This window comes from Canis lupus, chromosome 12, assembly GCF_048164855.1.
Source record: "Canis lupus baileyi chromosome 12, mCanLup2.hap1, whole genome shotgun sequence".
In the NCBI taxonomy this organism is placed as follows: domain Eukaryota; kingdom Metazoa; phylum Chordata; class Mammalia; order Carnivora; family Canidae; genus Canis; species Canis lupus.
In genome coordinates this window covers 10,633,792-10,657,988 of record NC_132849.1, presented here as the reverse complement: position 1 = coordinate 10,657,988, position 24,197 = coordinate 10,633,792, and the positions used below count along the sequence as shown (strand labels likewise).

Here is a 24,197-nt window from a genome sequence, read left to right as displayed (position 1 = left end):
CCCCCCCAAACTGGAACATCACAGGAGTCTGCTGTAGATACCATGCAGGATGCAGGGTAGGTAGGAGGCAGGTCCTGCCGGGAGCAAGGAGATGGGCATGTCCAGGAATGAATGGCAGATGTATTCTCAGCCCTTTCTTTTTGAAATCCTTGCATCCTGTGGCTGCTGGAATATAAGCCTTTTCTGGTTTTCTTCCTAACTGCCTGAGATTTTTTTTTTTCTCTTTCTTCTGCTGTGTCTGAAATACAGGAGATCACTATGGTTTGTCCCTCCGGCTTTTCTCCGTACAATCTTCTGGTGACCTCAGTGATCCCACATCCTCACCGTTAAGGCGGGGTTCCTCTTCGCCCACTTCCCTCCATGCGTGTGATTCCACGTTAATTTGGGGAGCTCAGAAACCTTTAGGTGGTCTACCTCCCCACTGCCTGGTGGACCTTTCACCTTGCCTAAATCACCTGGCTCTTTTTCTGCAGCTGGTAGCTTCCCTATGCTGTCTCCCTCATGCCACCGGTCTGTTAACTGGGGTTGCTTCTAGCATGGCCCTCAGAGCTGCTGCCTTTCCATTCCTGGCATTGCCCTAGTTTGGGTTCTTATGTGTCCTCTGTCCGCGTGTAGAGGGCTCCCGACAGACCTCTCATGTGTCCATTCCAGTCTGCCCTTGGTACACTAGCCTGACTCCCCTGCTCCCCACCTGCCCCCTCTCCTGCTCCCCCTGGTCTTTGTTCATGCTCCTTCTTTGAGCTCTAGTCACCTTTGTCCTCAGTGTCCCCTGTCCAACGCCCCACCTCCCAGCCATTTTTCAAAGGCCTCATCCAAATGTTGACACTTGCATGAAGCTTTCCACTGATCCCTTTGGGTGGACATGCTGTCATTCTCGAACCCCAAGGCATTTGTTAGTACCTTGCTTTGGTTTTTTTCTTTTTTTAAAATTAATTAATTACTTTTTTAAAGATTCTATTTATTTATTCATGAGAGACACAGAGAGAGAAGTAGAGACATAGGCAGAGGGATAAGCAGGCTCCCTGTGGGAAGCCCAATGTGGGACCCAATCCCAGGACCCCGGGGTTAAGCCCTGAGCTGAAGGTAGACGCTCAACCCCTGAGCCACCCAGGTGCCCCTCTTTGGTTTCTTATATGTTTCCTTATATTGCAGTTTTCACATGGACCTGATGGCCCTTAATGTACTCTGAGTCTCTTAAAAGAAGATCCAGAGACTGATTGACCCTTTCTCTCCCATATCCTCTAGCACATGGGCTTCTTGCTCAATAACTCTTTGTTGAATGAGTAATACTGTCTTATATTTGTCTAGTGTACCTCAGCGAGGTCTTAGCTGAACCTTTTTTTTTCTCTCTTTAATGATTATACGGCCTGCTCTAGTAGAACCTTATTTGCGTTCAGATGGGATTTTGAAGTACTGCCATATGTGACTTCATTACACATTCTCTGCTGGCTGTAACTTGTTTAATGTGTACATTGCTGCATTTTCATCACTTAGGGAAAGCTGGCACGATCTCTTCCTGCCAGAGCTCTCAATGGCAGACGTGAAGAGACAAAGGTTTTTCGTTTGTTGAGTCAGATCCTCCAGTTAAGGCTCTGTGAGAGCTTACAAATTTTGACCTTCTCTTTGCTTGTCTCTGGCTCACATGTGGACTGGGAACTGCATGTGAAAATCCATAGCCCCCCAGTCACTTTTAATGGCCTCGTAAGGACTCAGAAAGAAGGATTTAGGTGTCCTTTGACAAAGCAAACTGAAATACCATAAGCCCTTTGTTAAAATATTTCAGCTCTACCTGTACCAATGGATTCAGTAACTGCCAATATTTATCTTACAAATGGCTCAGGTTGGAAAGTCAGATTGTTTGCTTCTAGGCAGTTCAGTGAGATGATAAAATTTGAGCAATAATAGAAACAATTGCGAAAAATCCTTCGCAGATATGCTGTACTCTGTGGGTCTTGATTTAGAATAATGTTGATGATAACCCAAGAAATAAAATCTACATATTTCCCATGGATATCGTGAAGGGGTGGAAGAGGGTAGATAAATACAGTTTAGTCTTCATTAGCTTGTCTCTCGTAATGATTCCTCACGGTTGCCAGTAAGCACTTATTATTGAAACAAGTATTGCAGGAATAGCTTACCTTGAAAAACTTGCCTGCCTTTCTTTCCTATCCCCATCCATTCTACATAATACAAGAAAGTGGAAGGCATTTATTTATCCCCCCCTCCCCCCAGGTACTTCAAAGGTAGGGAAATGGTAATCTGGAAATAATGACATCTTGCTTCTTAGTTATTCATACCGCTGAAAAGTCACAGCAATAGGATTCCAAAAAATCCTATTGCATGAGCTCTTTGTGATTTTGGGATAAAGTTCTTTTCACCTTTTTTGAATATGAATGTGTGAGATGTTAGAGTTAGCATTGCTTAAAATAATAAGGGCCATAGGTCAGGAAAGGTTTTGAAGAAACTGGAAGTTACTTTTAACAATTCTGTTTCTCTCTAACAATTCTGTTTCTCTTGTCTAGCCGTTTCATACTGAGGATCTGTAATATTTCCTCTTAGGACCTCATTGTTACTTTGCTGCCTATCTGGTTCACATTGCCCTTGGAGAATTTGAAATATTTTATAGGGAAATTCAAGCTGTTTTTTCTTCCTACCAAGAGCAAGGAAAAAAAACAATAGAAGGTGGCAATATTGAGAGTGCAATCGAAAGCAGACCAGTCCAACCTATCTTTGTCTTGATAGGGCTGTGTAAAGGCCAGATGAATCTGGGTTTGGGTCCCTCATTTAATAGCTCTAGTGACCTTCAGCAAGTTATTGAGCTTCTCTGAATCTCAGTTTTCTCGGTTTCAGTCCTTTGTCTTGTCAGTCCTATGATAGGGGAGGTAGGTAGTATCTACCTTAGGGTTCTGTTCTGTGGGTTAATTAAGGTAAATTATAAATAGCACCCAGCTCAGTGCATGGTATAAGAGACACATAGGATGTTATTGTTCCTCCTTACACTATACCAACCTTACTCTTGAGAGATATTTGCTGATGAATCAAAGTAAACAGATGACAAAATAAATGAGAAATGCTTTTATGATTTTAGCTGAAATGATGGATTCTTTGATTAATCAGGTATTTTGTTTTATTCCCCTCCTTTCATTAGTTTGTTATCATTCTTTCATTTTTGTGGTCATCTTAGAGATTAGAATATACATTGTTGACTTATTAGTGTTTAGTAGTGGTCCTTTTATCACCTCCAGGATCATGCAAGACCTTAGAACATGAAGTACTATTTATTCCACTCTTTTCTCTCACTTTTCATGTTGTTGGTGTCATATATTTTTAATTACGCATATATTTTAAATTCCAGAAGGCATTAGTAATATTGTAGTATATAGTCAATTTTCAGTAGATTTACACAGTTATCTTTTTTTTTTTTTTTTTCCCATCCTTTCTGTTATCTTTCTGTTGCTCTTTATGCCTTCTTATGTTTCCATGATTCCATCTGGGATCATTTTCCTTCCATTTGAAGAACTCCCTTTAGTATTCCTTTTTGGTATTTTTTTAGTATTTTTTAAATTAATTCTCTTTCCATTGTTGGGAGTTGGTGGAAAGCACATTTATTTTGTTTGCCTTTTAAGGAAATTTTTTTTCTGTGTAGAGTTGTAGGTTGGCAGTTAGGTTCTTTCATTACTTTAAAGATGTCATTCCATTGTCTCATGAACAGTGTCTGTTAAAAGTCAGCTGTCAATTGTGTCCCTTCTTTGCTCTTACAGTTTTACCATGATGTTCCTAGGTGTGGTTTTCTCTGTATGTATCCTGCGTAGTATCCATAGGACTTCTGGAATCTATGGCATAATGTCTTTTGTCAGTTTCACATCTTGGTCATTATCTCTTCAGAAGTTAATTTTGCCTGATTCTACCACATTCTCCTGGAGGACTCTTACACATATGTTTAACCTTTTCTACTGTTTCGATATGTCTTGTACACTATTTTCTGTACTTTTCATCCATGTTTTGCCCCCTGGGCTTCAGTTTGGATAACTTGTACTGACTTTCTTTCTGCTACATCTAACCTGCCCTCAAACCTTTTTGAGCTCTTCATTTCAGATATTCTGAAATTAGTTCTAAAATCTCAATTTGATTTCTTAAAGATTTATTTATTTATTTATGAGAGACACAGAGACAGAGGCAGAGACACACGCAGAGGGAGAAGCAGGCTCCATGCAGGGAACCTGAAGTGGGACTCGATCCGTGGACCTGGGATCACACCCTGAGCTGAAGGCAGATGCTCAACCACTGAGCCACCCAGGTGTCCCTCAATTTGATTTTTTTTCATAGATTTTAGGTAAAGGGTGAAATCCTGTTGTCTATTTCTTTAGTAAATGAATCATTTATTTTAAAGTCCATACTGATAATACCAATATCTGGATCCTTATGGATCTATTTCTATTGTCTGTTGTTTTTATTTTCTCTTGTATTCAGTTATTTGGTCCTGTCATATGGAATGTCTCATAAATCCTGGTTGAATACTGAAAAACTGTGGAGACTCTGTATGATGTTCTCTTTTTCCTAAGAAGATTTACTTGTATTTTTTCTGGTAGTCCAGCAGAAAAAGAGAAGCTCACTGTGATCCAGGGAGGAATTGAGATGTTTTGAGACTGGATTTCAGTGTCAGTGAAAGCTAGTGTTTTCAGCTTTGCTGGCACTCCAAGGGCATATGGGCCTTCCAGGGTTGTAACCAAAAGCCTGGAGTGTTTACTATTGTCTACCTTCCTTTGTAAAGTCAGAATTCCAATTTTTGTCTCCCCAGTACTGAGAGATGGTTGAAAACTTTGCTTAACCTTTTAGCCTCCTCCTATTTACTTTCTTCTTAGCTTCTCAGCCACTTACTCAACCCCAACCCTTTCCCTCCCAGTGTAGCTTTTATGATGTCTGTTTGGCTTGAGGAGAAAGCAGTGCAGCATGTCAGCCTTGCTTCTCTGCTGTTGCCTTTCTCTCTGGGGCCCTGGCTTCTCAAACTATGATTTTCTAGGGGTCTATAACTTTACTTGTCTTCTTAGCCCTGTGAGGTGTTGAAATACTCTGGAGCTACTAACTTCTGCTTAATTTCTGGCCTGCATCACTTAAAAGTTGGCAAATGTTCCAAGAGAAAAAGCAATGGCCATTGTGGTGTTCTTCTGTGATCCTGGCCCCTTGATCCTACATATCTTGTTTATGCACCCTGCACTCAATTAGCTATTTCTTGCACTTTATCTGTCTTTTGTAGTTGTTTTCAGGACCAGAGTTGATCTGATGCAAGCTGCTCCATCATAGCAGAAAGCAAAAATCTCCCAGAAGAGGAAATCTTAATTATTGATCTTTTGAAATTTATACTCTACTTACCTCTTCTCTTTCCAAAAAAGTATTTGAGGCAATTTACAGTGAAATACACATCCACAACCAAGAAAGACCTTAAAGTAAGGTTAAAAAAAAAACAAAAAACAAAAACAAACAAACCCAAAAGTGCAAGGGCAACGGAAGACGGAGGAAGGTATAGAGATAGAAAAAGGAAATCATTAGAAATTTTGACAACGTATGATTTCCATCATTGACCATCATATTTAGTACTGAGCTTGAAGCTAAGATACAAATCACAAGTGACTTTGATAGAAGTTGGGGGAAACAGGACTTGGAATTTGGTATAGAAAAAGAGAGATGAAGTTAACAGTAACAATTACATTGTTATTTTTTGTTTGGGCCTTTTTTTGTAGGCTTAGGCAATTTTTTTTCCTTTTTTTTTTTCTTTTTTTTTTTTCTTTTAAGACAGGAGTTAGCAGACAGTAGAAGGTGCTGAGAGTTAGCTATAAGGGTTTAATGGAATCAGGACATTGTGATGTGGTGCTGGGCCACTTAGGAATTGGGAGTGCTAATGCTTTGGCATAGAAGCCTTCATACCACTGCACAGATGTGATGTTAGAGTGCCCTTGTTTTGTCTTGAGTTTCAAAGGTACTCTGGGGCCATGTGAACTGGCTTGAATGCAAGAGATACCTACACACTCCTTGTTTTGAGGAGGAAGAATGTACAACGGTCCATCAGTAGGTATTTTTTTCTAGTACTGAATTTTGAGGGAGTTTTATCATACGGATTCTTGGTTATTGAACAACACAGTAGTGTCCCCAATAGTAATTTCAAGGCTGATAAGGAAATGCCTTTTTTTTTTTTTAAGATTTTTGTTTATTTATTTGAGAGAGAGCATGAGTGGGGTGAGGGGCAGAGGGAGAAGCAGACTCCAGAATGTTAGACGTGGGGCTTGATCCTGGGACTCTGGGATCATGACCCAAACCAAAGGCAGAGTCGGTGCTTCACCAACTGAGCCACCCAGGTGCCCCAAGAAATTCTTTTCATGTGAAGGTTTCTTATATTGACCCTTAAAAGCAAATGAAACCACAATTTAAAATTGTTACTTTGGGGATCCCTGGGTGGCGCAGAGGTTTAGTGCCTGCCTTTGGCCCAGGGCGCGATCCTGGAGACCCGGGATCGAATCCCACGTCGGGCTTCCGGTGCATGGAGCCTGCTTCTCCCTCTGCCTGTGTCTCTGCCTCTCTCTCTCTCTCTCTGTGTGACTATCGTAAATAAATAAAAATTTTAAAAAAAATTAAAATTGTTACTTTGTAAGGACATATTATTTATGGAGAGCTGAATTAACACAGTTCAGTTACCTCTAAGGGTCTGAGGCTGTTACTTTGAAATACTGGTAGAGATTGGAAAATTGGAGGAAAATTTTGTTCTTTTTCCCTCAGTTATCAACTGTTACAAGAGGTTTTGACAAAAATTGGCAATGTGTGGCTATGCAGATATTCTTTTTGATTTGAAGAGCCATATGCTTTAATTTTTACAAGTTACATTTCTTTAAAAATATTATTAGCTGTTATTTAACAATATTAAAGGGAATCTGTGCTGAGTCCCAGACTGCTCATAGCAAGTTGAAATTCTGTTACCAAAATTTAAAATCTTGATTTGTATGGAAGAGTATGTCTCTGTTCTACATGCAAGACACTGCTTGGGTTTATATCTTTTTGGATTAGAATTTGATCTTTCAAGCATCTGTTCATACCTGCTTTACTTTTCCCAGTGGCACAATAACAGAGCCAGCATTGGAGGTATTTTTGCAGGTTGAGTTGGAACATGGAGGCAGTAGTACCCAAGTGATCCCAGGAGAGATGAGGAAGGCTTCACAGAGGAGGTGGTGCTGGAGCAGTTTCTTGCAGGAGGATAAGGAGAGCATTCCAGGTGAAGGAGACACAGAAGCAGGGGCCGTGGGTCACGAGAAAGCATGATATTTGCAAGAAAGGAATGGTCATTTGTTTTGTTGGAGAATAAACTTTAGAGAGTAGGAGAATGGCAGGAGATAAGGTGGTAGCTATGGGTCAGACCATGAATGATCTTGTATGTCTTTTATTCACCCATTAAGCAAATATTTATTGAGCAACTGCTATGTACCAAGCCCCGTTCTAGGCACTGGCATTCAGCAATGAACAAGGCAAGTCAAAATCACTGCTCTTGTAGAACTCATATTCTAGTAAGAAAAAACATATAATAAATAATAGTAAAAATGTACAAATACACATAAAGTGTATTAGTGGTAAATGATAAGAAAATTTGGTGGTACACAAATGTGTGTGGGTGTGTATGTGTGTGCATGTGCACACATAAGAGGCTGACCCAGGAATTAAGATCTGAAGCTGGTAAAGAAGCCTGCAGGTGGAGTATGCACCACTCAGGGAATGTGTAAGAGGGTGAAGTAGATCTGAAATAAGGGGAGAGCATGATTGCCTACCATCCAGGGAGTCCGTGGGAGGTTCTGGAAGCAGAGGGCTAGGTTCTGTGAGACCTCTGTGGCTTTGGGCTTTTACCTGAGATGGAGAGCGGTTGGCAAATTTGCAACAGGGTGATGACATAATCGAGCTTAAGTGTTTAAAATAGTGCATTGGCTGCTGTGTTGGGAGTGGAGGACACGAGTGGAGGCCAGAGGCCAGATGGGAGGCTGTAATAATTCATGGGAGAGGGATGGTGGCTTGAACTGGGGTGATCACGTGGGGAGGGGGAGCGCTGGGAAGATCGATTGTATCCTGGGGGTGATGAGGAGCTGTTACGGACCTGGACCAGTGAACTGACTATGATTTGTGTGTTACAGAGACGATTTTGGCAACCGTGTGGAGCAAGGATTACAGAGCTGAGACTAGGGGCTGGGTCCGGTTCCAAAGCTCCAATCACTAGGAAGAAAGAGTGGGGACCTTATAAGGGCTGTGGGCTCATGCTGGAGGGCGCTGTGGGCAGCTTGTTAACCCCGGTCAAAGTCTTGACAAGGGGACAGGAATTGACAAGATTTACATGTTAGGGAATTCCTTTGTAAACCTTGCCAAGAAAGCGGAGTGGAAGGGTTGTGATCAGGTTATTCTGAGTGCAGTCTGTGGAGCAGATAGCTGCAGCTCCATCGCAGCCCAGCCCAGGGCCCTGTGGTGAGGATGAACAATCTGGGGGTGGGTGGGGGGCAGAGGGGAGGGTATGGCTGTTTCTGTTTCACAGATGAGAAACATTGGCTCCAAAGAGGTGAAGTTCCAGGCTGCCCTGTGCCTCAAGGGTTCCCCCCCCACCACCACCACATGACTGAAAGCTCTCTTAGGGAGATTCAGAATTGTCTGGTCATCACTAAAATTAAACGGAAAAAAAGAGGCTGCACCTTCCTTTGTGAACCCTGGTGGCAGACAGCTTCGGTGCAGGATAGTCATGTAGTAATTTGAAGGCCCTGGGGTTGCCAGTGACAGAAATGCATTGAAGGAGTGTAAATGCGGAGGGGTGAAATTACAAGAAACTGAGGTGTGTGTGGGAGGAAGTACGTGCATGTGCGTCCAAATGGAATGAAGTATGTGCATGTGCGTGCAAATGGAATGATTTAGATGGTGTGGCTGGGTCCAGTGGCTTGTGTGATGCTTTTGGGTCACTGGGCCACTAGGTCACGTTCATCTCACCTCTCTCTGGCCCAGGTGCTGCTGGCCTGGCCCTCTTTGCCCTAGATGGCCTCCTCTCCTAGTTAGGAGGGCTGCCCAGTGCATCCTCTCTCTCTCTCTCTCTCTCTCTCTTTTTAATTGAAGTATAATTGCCGTAAAATACCATATTTGTTTCAGGTGTACAGAATAGTGATTCAGCCTTTGTATATGTTTTAAAATGATCACCTCAGGAAGTCTAGTTACCATCTGTCAACATACAGAGTTAATACATTATCACTGACTTGTATTCCCCATGTTGTACATTATATCCCCATGACATTTATTTTATAACTGGCACTTTGTACTACTTTTTTTTTTTTTTAAGATTTTATTTATTTATTTGAGAGAGAGAATGAGAGTACAAGCAGGATGAGCGTCAAGCAGAGAGAGAGGGAGAAGTAGACCCTGTGCTGAGCAGGGAGCCAGCCCTGGGACTCTATCCCAGGACCCTGGGATCATGATCTGAAGCCGAAAGCAAACACTTAACCGACTGAGTCACCCAGGAGCCCCTGGAAGTTTGTATTTCTTGATCTCCTTCACTCATTTCACCTCCCCCAGCCCTCCACCCCCTCACCTCCTTGGGCAGCCATCAGTCTGTTCTCTAGTATCTAGAGATCTGGCTTTTGTTTGATTGTTCTGTAGATTCCATGTATAAGTGAAATCATACAGTATTTGTCTTTTTCTGTCTGATTTGTTTCATTTAGCAGGATACCCTCAAGATCAGGTAGATACCCAGAAGTGAAATTGTAGGATCGTATGGTAGTTCTATGTTTAATTTTGGGGGGACCTCTGTACCATTTTCCACTGTGGTTGCAACAATTTACATTTCCACCAACACTGCACCAGGGTTGTCTTTTCTGCCCTTCCTTGCCAACACTTGTTATTTTGTTATTTCTTCTCTTTTTGATTATACCCATTCTGATAGGTTGGAGGTGATGTCTCATTGTGGTTTTGATTTGCATTTCCCTGATGATCAGTGATCTTGACCATCTTTTCATGTGCCTGTTGGCCATCTGTATGTTTTCTTTCTTTCTTTTTTTTTTCATCTGTATGTTTTCTTTAGAAAAATGTCTATGTAGATGTTCTACCCTTTTTAAAATCAGATTGTTTGGGCTTTTATTATTATTATTATTATTATTATTATTAATTTATAGGAGTTCTTTACATGTTTTGGAAATTGACTCCTTATTGAATATATGATTTGCAAATATCTCCTTCTGTTCAGTGTGTTGCCTTTCCATTTTGTTAATGGTAATCTCTGTTGTGCAGGAGCTTTTAGGTTGGATGTAGTCTGTTTATTTTTGCTTTTGTTGCTTATGCCTTTGAAGTCAGATTCCCCCAAAAAACATCACTAAGATGAATGTCAAAGAGCTTACCACCTATGTTTTCTTCCAGGAGCTTGGTGGTTTAATGCTCACATTCAAATATTTAATCCATTTTGAGTTGATTTTTATATATGGTATTAAGATAGAGTGTTCATTCTTTTGCTTGTAGCTGTTCAGTTTTCCCGGCACCAACTGTATATTCTTGCCTTTTTGGTAGTAAAGTAATTGACCAGATATGCATGGGTTTATTCCTGGGCTGTGTTCTGTTCCATTGATCTATGTGTCTGTTTTTATGCCAGTAACATACTGTTTTGATTACTATAGCTGTGTAGTATAGGTTGAAATTTGGGATTGTGGTTCTTCTGACTTCATTCTTGTTTCTCAAGATTGCTTTGGTGATTTGGAGTCTTGAGGTCTTTTGTGATTCCATAAACATTTTAGTTTTGTGAAAAATACCATTGGAACTTTGATAGGGATTATACTGAAGCTGTAGGTTGCTTTGGGTAGTATGGACATTTTAACAATATTAATTCTCCCAATCCATGAGCATGGAATACCTATCCATTTATTTGTGTCTTCAGTTTTTTTCATCAATGTCTTTTGTTTTAAACATTTTATTTATCTATTTATCTATTTAGTTATTTATTTATTTGACAGAGAGAGAGAGAGAGAGAGAGAGAGAGAGGAAGAGCCAGAGAGCACAAGGAGGGGGAGGGGAACAGCAGAGGGAGAGAGAACCAGACTGCCTGCTGAGCAGGATCCTGGGATCATGACCTGAGCCTAAGGCAGACGCTTAACTGACTGAGCAACCCAGGTGCCCCTATCAATGTCTTATAGTCTTCAGTATACAAGTCTTTCATCTCCTTGGTTAAATTTATTCTTTAGGTATTTTATTCTTTTTGATGCAATTATAAATGGGATTGTTTAATCTCTAGCATCATGTCATCTGCAAATAGAGTTTTATGTCTTTTGATTTGGATTCTTTTCATTTCTTTTTCTTGATTAATTGTGGCTAGAATTCCCAATACTATGTCAAATAAAAGTAAGGAGAGTGCTCTTATTGTCTTATTCATGATTTTAGACGAAAAGCTTTTAGCTTTTCACCATTGAGTATGGTGTTAATTATGGGCTTGTCGTATATGGCCTTTGTTGGAGTATGTTTCTTTAGTACCCACTTTGTTGAGAGGCTTTTTTTTTTTTTTTTTTTTTAAGATTTTATGTATTTATTCATGAGAGACAGAGAGAGAGAGAGGCAGAGACACAGGCACAGGAAGAAGCAGGTTCCATGCAGGGAGCCTGATGTGGGACTCCATCCCGGGACTCCAGGATCACACCTTGAGCCAAAGGCAGACGCTCAACCACTGAGCCACCCAGGCGTCCCTAGTGAGAGTTTTTTTTTTTTTTAATTATTATAAATGGATATTAAATTTTGTCAAATGCTTTTTCTGCATATATTGAGATGATATGATTTTTATCTTTCATTTTATTGATATGGTGTATCATATTGATTGATTTGTGGGTATTGAACCAGCCTTGCTCCCCTGGAATAAATCTCACTTGATAGTGGTGATCCATTTAATGTATTGTTGATAATATATGATGGTATGTGTGAATGCTATGTGATCCATTTAATGTATTGTTGAAGTCAGCTTGCTAAGTTTTATTGAGGATTTTTACATCCGTGTTCATCAGAGATATTGGCTTGTAATTTTCATCTTTTTTAGGGTGATAGTTTCTGGTTTTATTATCAGGGGAACGTTGGCCTTGTAAAATGAATTTGAAAGCATTCCGTCCTCTTCAATTTTTTGGAAGAGTTTGTGAGGGATAGGTATTAAATTTTCTTTGAATGTATGGTAGAATCCACCAAAGAAGCCATCTGGTCATGGACTTTTGTTTGTTAGGAGGTTTTTGATTACGGATTCAATCTCCTTACTAGTAATTGGTCTTCTTCGGATTTTCTATTTCCTCCTGATTCAGTCTTAGAAGATTGGATGTTTCTAGGAGTTGATCCATTTTAGGTTGTCCAATTTGTTGGCATATATTTGTTCACAATAGTCTCATCATCCTGTGTATTTCTGAGGTATTGGTTGTAACTTCTCTTTCATTTCTAATTCTATTAATTTGATTCCTCTTTTTTTCCTGGTGAGTCCAGGTAAAGCCTAGTTAGTTCTGTTTATTAAAGAATTTTGTTGGGATGCCTGGGTGGCTCACCAGTTGAGCATCTGCCTTTGGCTCACGGTGTGATCCTGGAGTCCCAGGATGGAGTCCCACTTGGGGCTTCCTGCATGGAGTCTCCTTCTCCCTGTGCCTGTGTCTCTGCCTCTCTCTCTGTGTGTGTCTCTCATGAACAATTGAATAAATAAAAATCTTTAAAAAAATTTTTTTTATCTTCTCAAAGTTCTTAGCCCCATTGATTTTTTCCTATTATCTTTTTAGTCTTTATGTCCTTTATTTTTGCTCATGATCTTTATTATTTCCTTCCTTCTACTAACTTTGGGCTTCTTTTGTTCTTCTTTATCTAGTTCCTTTAGGCATAAAGTTAGATTGCTTACTTGATATTTCTCCTGTTTCTTGAGGTAGGCCTGCATTGCTATGAATTTCCCTCTTAGAACCACTTTGCTGCTTCCTATAGATTTTTGTACGTCATATTTCTGTTCATTTTTCTCTAGGCATTTTTTTATTCCTCTTTTGATTTCTTTGTTGAATAATGGTGTTCAGTAGCATGTTGTTTAATCTCCACATATGGAGAGTTTTTTTAGTTTTCTTCATGTAATTGATTTCTAGTGTGGTTGGGAAAGATGCTTGCAATGATTGCAATCTTCCTGAATTTATTGAGACTTGCTTTGTGGCCTAACATGTGAGCTGTCCTTGAGAGGATATCATGTGCACTTGGATAGAATTTGTATTCTGCTGCTTTTGGATGGAATGTTCTGAAAATATCTCATAAGTCTAACTGCTCCAATAATGTGTTGTTTAAAGCTGATGTCCCTTACTGATTTTCAGTCTAGAGATCTATCGATGGAAGTGGTTGGTTAAAGTCCTCTACTGTGATTGTATTGCTGGCAATTTCCCTCTTTAGGTCTGTTAATATTTGCTTTAAGCATTTTGGTACTCCTATGTTGGGTTCATGAAAATCTATAAATGTTATATTTTCTTGCTTACTTGAATCCTTTATCACTATGTAGTGGCCCTATTTGTCTTTTATTACAGTCTTCATTTTAAAGTCTACTTTGTGTGATATGAATATAGCTACACCAGCTGTCTTTTCATTTCCATTTTCATGGAATATCTTACCCCATCCTTTCACCTTTCATCTGTGTGTGTCCTAAAGTGAGTTTCCTGTAGGCAGTGTGTAGATGAGACTTGTTTTTTAAAATCCATTCAGCCACTCTGTGTCTTTTGATTAGAGAATTTAGTCCATTTACATTTATAGATAGGTACGCACTTACTGCCGTTTTGCTAATTGTTTCCTGGTCGTTTTTGCAGTTCCTCTCTATTCCTTTCTTTTTCTCTTCCTTGTGGTACGCTTTCTTTCCTTAGTGTTATATTCCTTTCTCATTTTCTTTTGTGTATTTACTTTTCTTTTGTGTAGTTTGTGTTTTGTAATTACTATGTGGTATATATTTACTGTCCTATGTATGTAACAGTCTGTTTGGATTGACAGCAGCTTAAATATGAACACATTCCAAAACTCTAAACTTTTACTCCCCACCAGTCCACATTTTGGTTTTGATGTCACATTTTACCTCTTTTTATTTTATGCATTTGTTAACTAATTATTATCATTTTAGTTTTATTACTTTTGTCTTTCAACGTTCATGCCAGTTTTATAAGTGGTTAATCCACTGCTTTTATTATACATTTACCTTTTCATGAGATTTTTACTTTTGTATGTTTTCTTGTAGTTAATTAGTGACATTTCTTTTCAGCTTAAAGAAATCCCTTTAACATTTCTTGTAGGGCTGGTTTAGTGAACTCCTTTAGCTTTTGCATATCTGGGAAACACTGTCTCTCCTTCAGTTCTGAATGATAACCACGCCAGGTAGATATTCTTAGTCAGAAGTTTTTTCAGCATTTTGAATATGTCACCCCACCATCTTCTGGCCTGTAAAATTTCTGCTAAAAAATCTTCTGTTGGCTTTATTAGATTTCCCTTATATGTAAGAAATTGCTCTTCTCTTGCTGCTTTTAAAGTTCTCTCTTTAACTTTTGACATTTTAATTATAATGTGTCTTAGTATGACCCTCTTTGTGTTTATTTTATTTGAAATTCTCTGTGCTTACTGGACCTGGGTGTCTGTTCTGTCTCCAGGTCAGGGGAGTTTTCGGCCATTATTTCTTGAAAAAATTTTTTTAATTCTTTTTTTTCTTTCTTTCTTCTTTTGCTGCTCCATCTGGGTGATTTCCAGTGGTTTGTCTTCCAGTTTACTAATCCATTCTCCTGCTTCATCCAGTCTGCTCTTGAACCTTTCTATATTTTAGTTCATTTATTGTATTCTTCAGCTCTGTGACTTCTGCTTGGTTTTGTTTTTGTTTTTGTTGTTTTTAAAGTAGGCTCATGCTGGGCCAACATGGGCTTGAACTCATGATGTTGAGATCAAGACCTGAGCTGAGACCAAGAGTTAGATGCTTAATCAACTGTGCCACCTAGGCACCCTGCTTGGCACTTTCTTATAGTTTCTTATCTTTGTTGAAGTTCTCACTGAGTTCATGCATTCTTCTCCCAAATTTGGTGAGCATCTTTATGACCATCACTTTGAATTCTTTATTAGGAAGTTTTCTATCTCCATATCATTAAGGTCTCTTTCTGAAGTTTTGTGTGTGTGTGTGTGTGTGTGTTCTCTTGTTTGGAACATATTTCTCTGTTTCTTTATTTTGCTTGGCTCTCTGTTTCTGCATATTAGGTGAAACAGCTACTTCTCTCAGTCTTGAAGGAATGCCTTGTATAGAAAATGATCCTTCTTGTTCAACCTTGCTCTAGTTCTTGATTGTCTCTTAAACCTTTGTGATTATCTAAGTAGCCTGATTTATTCTTGATATGTCCCTGTTGTTGAGGTTGTGCCAAGACCTGTCAGTGTTCCAAGGGGACGAATCTCATTTATCACTGAGTTTCAGGTTGATGAGAAGCCAGACCCTTAGGCAGCAGTTTTTAAAGTATGCAAATATGTATAGTCCTGTGGGGCTGAAGTTGTAAACCCCACTGACCTCCAGACCAAGGAGATTTGCAGGTGATCTCTGGGTAACAGTTGCAAAAGTTGGAGCTCTACACAAGTGTATAATCTCATTGGAAAGTCTCATCAAGCTGTAGTGTGGCTAGTCTGGTGCACGGGAATGGTATCTCTTTGTTTATGTTCCCTGGGAGTGCCCCTTAGGGCCTCTGGGTGTGTTGGAAACCTGACGATTGTCCCTTAGTGTGAAGCTTTAGGATAAGTGAATAGACCTTTTTGCCCAGGAAAACTGCATATGTGTCAGTGTGCTGTCTGTGCAGGGCCCTGTGGGTATTGACCTGCTAAGAACTGTCTTTCTGATTGTTACAATCCCTTGGAACTCAGTAACACCAGCCCCCTGGCCACCAGGCCCTAGCCAATAAGGAGTGTCTCCTGTGTGGCTTCTGTGTGTCTGCTGGCTTTAGCAGAGCAACTGGAGGTTGTAGGGGTGGGGTACACTCACCAGCTTCAGAAAGGCAGTGGGGGGGGCGGGGGAAGAAAGGCAGTGGGAAAATGCCTCCATCATGCATGCCTATGGGGTTCAGTGATGCAGCAGGAGAGTACCCTGTCTGCATACAGGCTTTGGCCCAAGTTGGGCATGGGAGAATGCCACGACCACCAATGCTCACCAGCCCCAGCCAGGGTGTGGGGGAGTGTCACAACTGCCACCTGCACTCATGGACTTCAGCAAGGGGAGGAGAGAATGCTGTGATTGTTTATGTTCACTTGACCCTGCCAGGTTGTGGGGAATTGTGGCAACCGCCCAAGATCTCCAGGCTCAGCGAGGCAGCAGGACAGTGCCATAACCATTCACTCCTGCCCGACCCAGCAAGGCAGTGGGAGGGTGTATGGCCAGGCACCCAGTCTGCACCAGTAGGCTGGAGGGCTATAAATGGTGTCCACCAGTGCATCTGTCTCTCCAGAGAGCACCGACTATCCCTTGCCCCTCCAGCAGATGCCCCCAGACCAGCAAATGAATCTCCTTTACAGACAGTCCAGGTGCTTTTGAAATTGGGGCTTTTTCGGGGGGATTTAGAAGGGAGGTGAGACTGCAGGTACTTCCTATGGCACTTTGGGTTCCTTGGATGTCAGCTCAGCTGGCTTTCTTAGCCAGATGTTTCTGGAAGCTCATCTCTGATGCAGACCGAAAGGGTTGGAGTGCCTGATGGGGGGCACTGACCCCTTACTCCTCCAGGAGAAGTGCCTGTCTGGTGAGATCCTTCCCTCTTGCATGTCACTGCAGTGAGGGTGGGTGTGTTGTAAGGCTGTGTCATCTCTCCTAACCATTCAGTGAAGTCCTTTTATCTTTTGTTGTGAGAGCAGTTAATCTAGTTTTTAAATCTTCCAAAGGGAAATTATCTGTATGTGGCTGTTGATTTCATGTGTCCTTGAGAGAGGGTGAGTTCAGGTTCTTCATACACAACCATCTTGGACTCTTTTTTCACAAATCATCCATATAGTACCCTGATTCTAAAGGAAGTAAAAATTTCTGAGTAGCTTCAGCAAAAATGAGCCAGGAGGATCCTGATTGACCTGGTTTCAGCCAGTGTCCATCCATGGGATGGGGACATTCAGCGTCAGCCAGATCTGAGGAACAGTTGAGGAACCCTGGGTAGCAGGCACGGATATGCTGCATGTTTGTCAGAAGTAGTAGGTATGAGGTCATGGGTGTCATCCTCTAGGCATTGAGTTGCCTTAGGAAGAAAGCAGCATGTTTCAGCACTACAGCACTACAGACACTCTGTAAGAATATTTGGGGTTGGTTCTGTTATCTGCAGGAAGAGATGTAACCCATAGTCTTGAGTCGCTAGCACCAGTAACTCTATTTTTAAAGAGAGTGCTTTTGGGTACCACATCCTTTCTTTGAACTTGGCAGCAGTCTAGACCCATCCCCGGCCAGGCTGTCAGAGAGCCCCCTGCTCAGAGCACACACTAACCTTCTCCCCATCTCTCTCTTATGGATGCTTTCTTTTTCCCTTGTCTTTTCTTTCTTTCTTTTTCTTTTTTTTTTTTTTAAGATTTTATTTATTGATTCATGAGAGACAGAGACATAGGCAGAGGGAGAAGCTGGCTCCCCATAGGGAGCCCAATGCGGGACTTGATCCCAGGACTCCAGGATCATGCTCTGAGCCAAAGGCACATGCTCAACCACTGAGCCACCCAGGCATTCCCCTTTTTCTCTTTTCAAAGAGAATGATAGGGGGAGGAGAAAATAAGATGGCTTTTAAGGAGTGTTCAACACTTTTTTTCTTTTTTACCCCACCACAAATTAAGATAAATGTTTTCATCATAATCTGGTACACACAACTTTGTGTACTTAACAAAATTTAATGAAACAGTATGTACTCCTTACTAAATGCAGAGGACTCTAATATTTCCTCTTTTGTTTAATTGTATTCAGACACACACACACATACTCTGGTCACAACCACTATAAATTCATTTCACAACTACTGAAAGGCAACTTTGACTTTGAAAAACATGAATTAAATCATTGAAAACAAGCAACAATAGTATATTAGTTTGCTAGGGCCACTGTCACAAGGAATCACTAACTGGGTGGCTTAACCAGCAGAAATGTGCTCTCTTGCCCCTCTGGAGACTAGCAGCCTGCTTGTCAGCAGGGTCGGTTCCTTCAGAGCATCACGGAGAGTCTCTGCTCCAGGCCTCCTCACCAGCCTCTGGTGGTTTGTGGACCATCTTGGATATTCTTTGACTTGTAGATGCTTCACCCCCATCCCTGCCTTCATTTCACTTGGCGTCTCCCTGGATGCATGTTGTGTGCTGGCTTCCCTTTTTAAGGATACTAGTCATTGGATTAGGGTCCCTCCCTATTCTCATATGACCTCAACCAATGATGTCTAACAGCAACTGAAAACATCTGCAGTGACCCCATTCCCAAATAAGATCACTTGTTGAGGTCCTGGGAGCTAGGGTTCATCATATGAGTTTTGTTGGGGGAAGCATAACTCCATCCGCAACAAATTATAAAAATACAAAATTGAAAAGACATCATAGAAGTTCCCATCTCATTGAGCTCTTATTATATGGCAGACTCTCAGCCAGGCATTTTATTGCACAAATTCAATAAATCTTTCTTGCCCTATTTCATAGTTGAGGAAGCCAATGGTGAGAGAGGTCAGTCTCTCAGATTTAAACTTAGGTCTCCTTCAGAGTTTATATGTGAGGGTAAGTCTGGTGTGGTAGTTGCTCTTGGAACTAAGCTTTTTTGGGATAATTACTCAATTTTGTGTGTGATTTCTGTATAAAACATAACTGTTTCCTTTATAAAAATATAATCTATTTGTATCAGGAATGAGCTCTTTCTGATAGTTCTAACGACTTCATGCTTTTTCTTTCCATTATAATTGTTAGTATAGTGTTGATTTTATTCCATTTTTTTAAAACTGAGTATCCTTTTCAAAATTCTTATACTTTTTGAGTGATTTTTTTTTTTTTTAAGATTTTGTTTATTCACGAGAGACACACAGAGAGGCAGAGACACAGGCAGAGGGAGAAGCAGGTTCCCCGCGGGGAGCCCAATCCCAGGACCCCAGGATCACGACCTGAGCCAAACACAGGCACCCCTTGAGTGATTTTTTAAAAACAAATAATATTTTATGTATTTATTTTAGAGAACTCGAGCAGGGGGAGAGGGAGAGAGAACTTCAAACCAAGTCCAAGGGGAGTGCAGGGCCAAGGTGGGGCTGGATCTCGCAGTCCTGAGACTACTGAAATCAAGAGTCAGAAGCTCAATTGACTGAGCCACCCAGGTGCCCTGAGTGATGTTTCTCAGTAACATAGTAGCTATGCCTGGTGTTAATATTGAAGAAGTTACTTTAGAGAGACTTAACGAATGTGCCCTTATCCCAGCATGAGGAATATGTGCGGAATGCAGGTGTTTTGTTTTGTGTTATGTCACTGAAATACAAAATAAAGGAAATTTTGAATTAAGAAAAATAAATAAATGGGGATCCCTGGATGGCTCAGCAGTTTGGTGCCTGCCTTCGGCCCAGGGCATCGCCCTGGAATCTCGGGATCAAGTCCCACGTCGGGCTCCCTGCATGGAGCCTGCTTCTCCCTCTGCCTATGTCTCTGCCTTTCTCTCTCTCTCTCTCTCTCTCTCTGTGTGTGTCTCTGTCTCTCATGAATAAATAAATAAAAGCTTTAAAAATAAATAAATAAACGAACTTAGGTCTCCTGGAGTTCAGAGCCCATGGTTTCCCGTTTGCCTTAGCGCTGTACCTGTTCATAGAAAATGGTCCAAATTGAAATGCTCTGCACAGATAAGAAATGCACTACAAAATCACACTGAAGTTCACAGCAAAGATGACCTCTTAAAGGACCTGCAGGTGTTAGGGTCCCTAGGGTCCTATGAGTCCTGGGAGGTATGTGCCCTTGGGACAGGGAGTACCAGTAAACACTTGGCTTTGTCCACTGAACTCATCATCCCCAGCAAGCTGCTGCATTCCTAACAACGCCCAGCAACCAGCCAGGCAAAGCACTGTCTCCCTTTGTGCTTCCCTACCCTCATTCTGAATTTAGATCAGGGTGAAGAGTAGAGAGAGAAGGAAATGAGCCAGAAAATAGAAAATTAATACTTGGTGGAGTCGTCATATTTTAATATTAATTTATAGGCAATGTCAGATCACCAGAGTTAAATCTTTTTATCAGCAGGCTGCTCTAGGGTTTGAAAATTGGCATCCATCATTGTAAATCAGGTCTCAGGAGCCCTAGGGAATGGTCTCTAAGGATGAGGGTTGATCCAGGGTGGGCAGAAATGTAAATACTTGATTAGCTGTGTCCTTTTCTTTCACACCAACCCTAAAATATTTCTACATCACATTGAGTGACAATGGTATGTTAAATAGTTACGGGAGGTAAGAAGCTATTCAGGTTTATATGGTTAGCCTACTTTTAATACTTGTCTTCTTCCCTATCAATCCTAGGAAACTGTTTTGGGCGAGGCACTTGTTTCGGGGTGGTATTCCTGGCTCACGGGTCTAGGAATGGGCTTATTCATCTCCTGTCTGCTCAGGCCCTAGCAGCACACCATTTCTCCCAGCTGGCCAGGTGTCCCATTTTTGCCATGAGCCTGGGAGCAGGAGCACTAAAATGACTGGGATGACCTCCTGTGACTCTCCTCTCTTGTCGTTGCAGCACTCTGCAGAGGGCGTGTGGTGAGAGTCCCCACGGGGAGCCTGGTGCGGGTGGTGGGCACCGAGCTGGTCATCCCCTGCAACGTCAGCGACTACGACGGCCCCAGTGAGCAGAACTTTGACTGGAGCTTCTCGTCTTCGGGGACCGGCTTTGTGGAGCTGGCCAGCACCTGGGAGGTGGGCTTCCCAGCCCAGCTGTACCGGGAGCGCCTGCAGAGGGGCGAGATCGCGTTGAGAAGGACCGCCAATGATGCTGTGGAGCTGCACATAAAGAACGTTCAGCCCTCAGACCAGGGCCACTACAAGTGTTCGACCCCCAGCACAGATGCCACCGTCCAAGGCAACTATGAGGACACGGTACAGGTTAAAGGTATGTCCTCACTCATCCTGTCTGGGGCCAGACTTTTCTCTGCCACTCTGCTTTGTTGAGAAACTTAACTCCTCTGGGACTCTGCCCCCTCCCCCGCCCCTGGCCAAGGTACAGAGGTCTCTTACTTGACTGATTCAAAGCAGAGGCTAGGCCAGGCCACCCGTGAGGGCCCTTTCTCTTCATCACGATTCTGAACCACCCGTGGCTGGTACAGTGGCAGGGCCCAGCTCTCTGCCGGGTAGCCTGCACTCGGTCCAATGGCTGGCTCTACCATTTGTCAGCTGTGTGGCCGTGGGCATGGCATGGCCCATGTGGCCCGTTCTCCTCCTCTACAAAACAGTGCTTCCCTTAACCGTTGTGAGGACGAGGTGAGTTAGCATGTATCAGGCCTCAGAGCAATTCCAGAGTCAGCATTCCTAAGGTTTGCAATGAAAAGGTGATGGTTATGATGACATTCACTTTGATGGTTATGATGACATTCACTTTGATGGGAATATCAGATACTTCAAAGCTCATGTCTTTGTTTGTGTCCTTCATGATTTAAGTGACCACTTGTGGGCAGCCCTGGTGGTGCAGCGGTTTAGCGCCACCTGCAGCCTAGGGCGTGATCCTGGTGATCCTGGAGACCTGGGATCGAGTCCCACGTCAGGCTCTCTGCAAGGAGCCTGCTTCTCCCTCTGCCTGTGTCTCTGCCTCTCTCTCTGTGTCTCTCATGAATAAATAAATAAAAAATCTTAAAAATAAGTGCCCACTCGTTCTGGAATTTGGGTGGGTTGTATGTAGAGAAAGAACGATGTAGTCACTGCTACCTTATGATGGAACCCTACTAACTTTTTGTTCTCATTCTGCAGAGAATCAAACCTTATGTTTCTGGAAGGTTTAGGGTTTTTTGGGTTTTGTTTTGTGTTTTTCCATTTTCCAAATCCTATTAGATTTTTTCCCACATTCAATTCTCTGAACCCCATGTAGAATATCAGGCAGGATATTTCCCTGATTTACATATGAGGAAATGGAAGAGCATAGAGAGGTTAATTACTTGCCCAAAAATCATACAGCTGATTGGCAAATGAGCAAGAACATAGAAAGATGTTTGGGGCCAACAACATAGAAAGCTGATTATTGTTATTATTACTTAATTACACATTTATTTGTAGCCTGCCTTATTCCAAAAAGTATTTATATCAGAGTAGGGAGTGTAGGTAACAATCGGGAAAGGAGAAGATGTACGTGATGATCTAAGAAGAAGGGGCTGATCCAGGTATTCATCCCCTCTGTAATGATGTACAGAACCCTGCCATGTCTCAGGTGCTGTTCCCCACATTCGACCCATGAGGGAGTAAAACAACCATATCCATTATGGAGGTACTAAAACATGGAATCTACCTCTTTCCTCACCTCTTCCTTATAGAAAATCCTAAAGCTGTTTTGTTAGAAAAAGTCTCGTGAGACATTCTTGCATTGCAGGTAAATAATGTGTGTTTTTAGTTATCACACACATACTGTACCTCTGTTAGGTCAGATGCACACCTGTCTCCCCTGTAATTCTCATCCTGAGGAGTAGGGGGCAGCAGGAGAATTCGCTGGGACCCTGTCCCCCAGTGTCTTCCTGTTTCTTCTCCAGTCTTAGGAAGGAAGGAGCAAAGAAGCAGCTTTTCTTGGGTGAGGAAAGCAGTTAGATGGCCATGAATGAGACTGGCTGGCTGCCCAGGTAGGGCCTCTGGTGGCTGCCACGCGTGGCCCACGGTCTGTCTGGCCGTCAGCTCTGTGGGTCTTGAAACCATTCAGCCATGTGTTGACAGATATCTGACTACGAGAACGGAGTCATGTTAACTGGACTCGCAGACTGACGGATATACTAGGTCATTATATTCATTTTGCAGTAGACAATTGTCTTTGGGTTAGGCCTTTCTAAAAATGAAGCAGTTCTTTTCCTCAAGGACACAAATTCGTTTCTAAGTGGAATTTCAAGAAAAACCAAAGACCTAACGAATAGTAGCGTTTGAGGATTCTTTTATCCAGCTCATAGAGGAGCCTAAGAGTGTAGAGCCTTGGTAGAGCCTCCTCTCTGGTTATCTTGATTATCTCTTCCCTTTCCTCAGTAGCACTCACCAATACTTTAGTTTTTTTTTTTTTTTTTAAGATTTTATTTATTTATTCATGAGAGACACAGAGAGGGAGAGAGGCAGAGACACAGGCAGAGGGAGAAGCAGGCTCCATGCAGGGAGCCTGATGTGGGACTTGATCCCCGGTCTCCAGGATCGCGCCCTGGGCCAAAGGCAGGTGCTAAACCACTGAGCCACCCAGGGATCCCTACTTTAGTTTTTTTTCCCCCACCAATACTTTCTTGATTTCTGGCCCCCTTATTCTAGACTCTAAAGAGCCAGGCTTTTCCCAAATGGCCCTAATACAGGGTACCCAGTTGAGGGTTCTGCTTCCTTTGACTGGTTCCTATCCTGCACATACTTTCTGCTCACCCTAGTTATTCTTTTATTTATTTATTTATTTATTTATTTATTTATTTATTTATTTATTTATTTATTTATTTGAGATACAGAGAGAGAGAGAAGCAGGCTCCATGCTGGGAGCCTGACGTGGAGCTCGATCCCTGGTCTCCAAGATCACACCCTGGGTTGAAGGCGGTGCTAAACCGCTGAGCCACCGGGGCTGCCCTACCCTAGTTATTCTTAATGCATTTCCCAGGCCTCAGGCCACAGGCAGCTCTTGGCTGTGCTTTTGCCCTCTTGGGATCATGTTGCTTTAGCTGGTAGACGATTCTTCAGGCTCCCTGCTGTAGCCAGGTGCCCTGCCACAGGAGTGTTGGACGGTACCAGCCAGTTATTTTACCACTATTGCTGAGTGCCAAGCACCTCAGCTTCTCACTCCAGCTGTCATCCTCCTCCCCCCACCCCACTGCCCTCCCCCCAGACCGGTCCAGTCGTCATCCCTTTGTAGAGCTGGGGAAACTGAGGCAGAGGGGAGTAAAGTAGCTTGCTCAGGGGTGGCAGAAACACATACCCAAGGCATAGCTCCCAAAAGGGGGAGGGTGCTCCGCCCAGTGCTGGTGGGAGTAAGGGTCCTTTTAGTGCCTTTTTTTCCTTTTCTCCCCTTCCTTGTTCTTTTTT

General features: G+C 42.2%; 1 protein-coding gene across 1 annotated transcript in view; it reads left to right on the top strand.

Annotated features, from left to right (window-relative positions):
- Positions 1–24,197, top strand: part of PTGFRN (prostaglandin F2 receptor inhibitor) — an 83,398-nt gene that overhangs the window by 18,789 nt on the left and 40,412 nt on the right. The window contains exon 2 of the mRNA XM_072769631.1: positions 20,707–21,075. Within this exon, the coding sequence (XP_072625732.1) occupies positions 20,707–21,075 (369 nt within the window). The remainder of the gene's footprint in view (positions 1–20,706; positions 21,076–24,197) is intronic.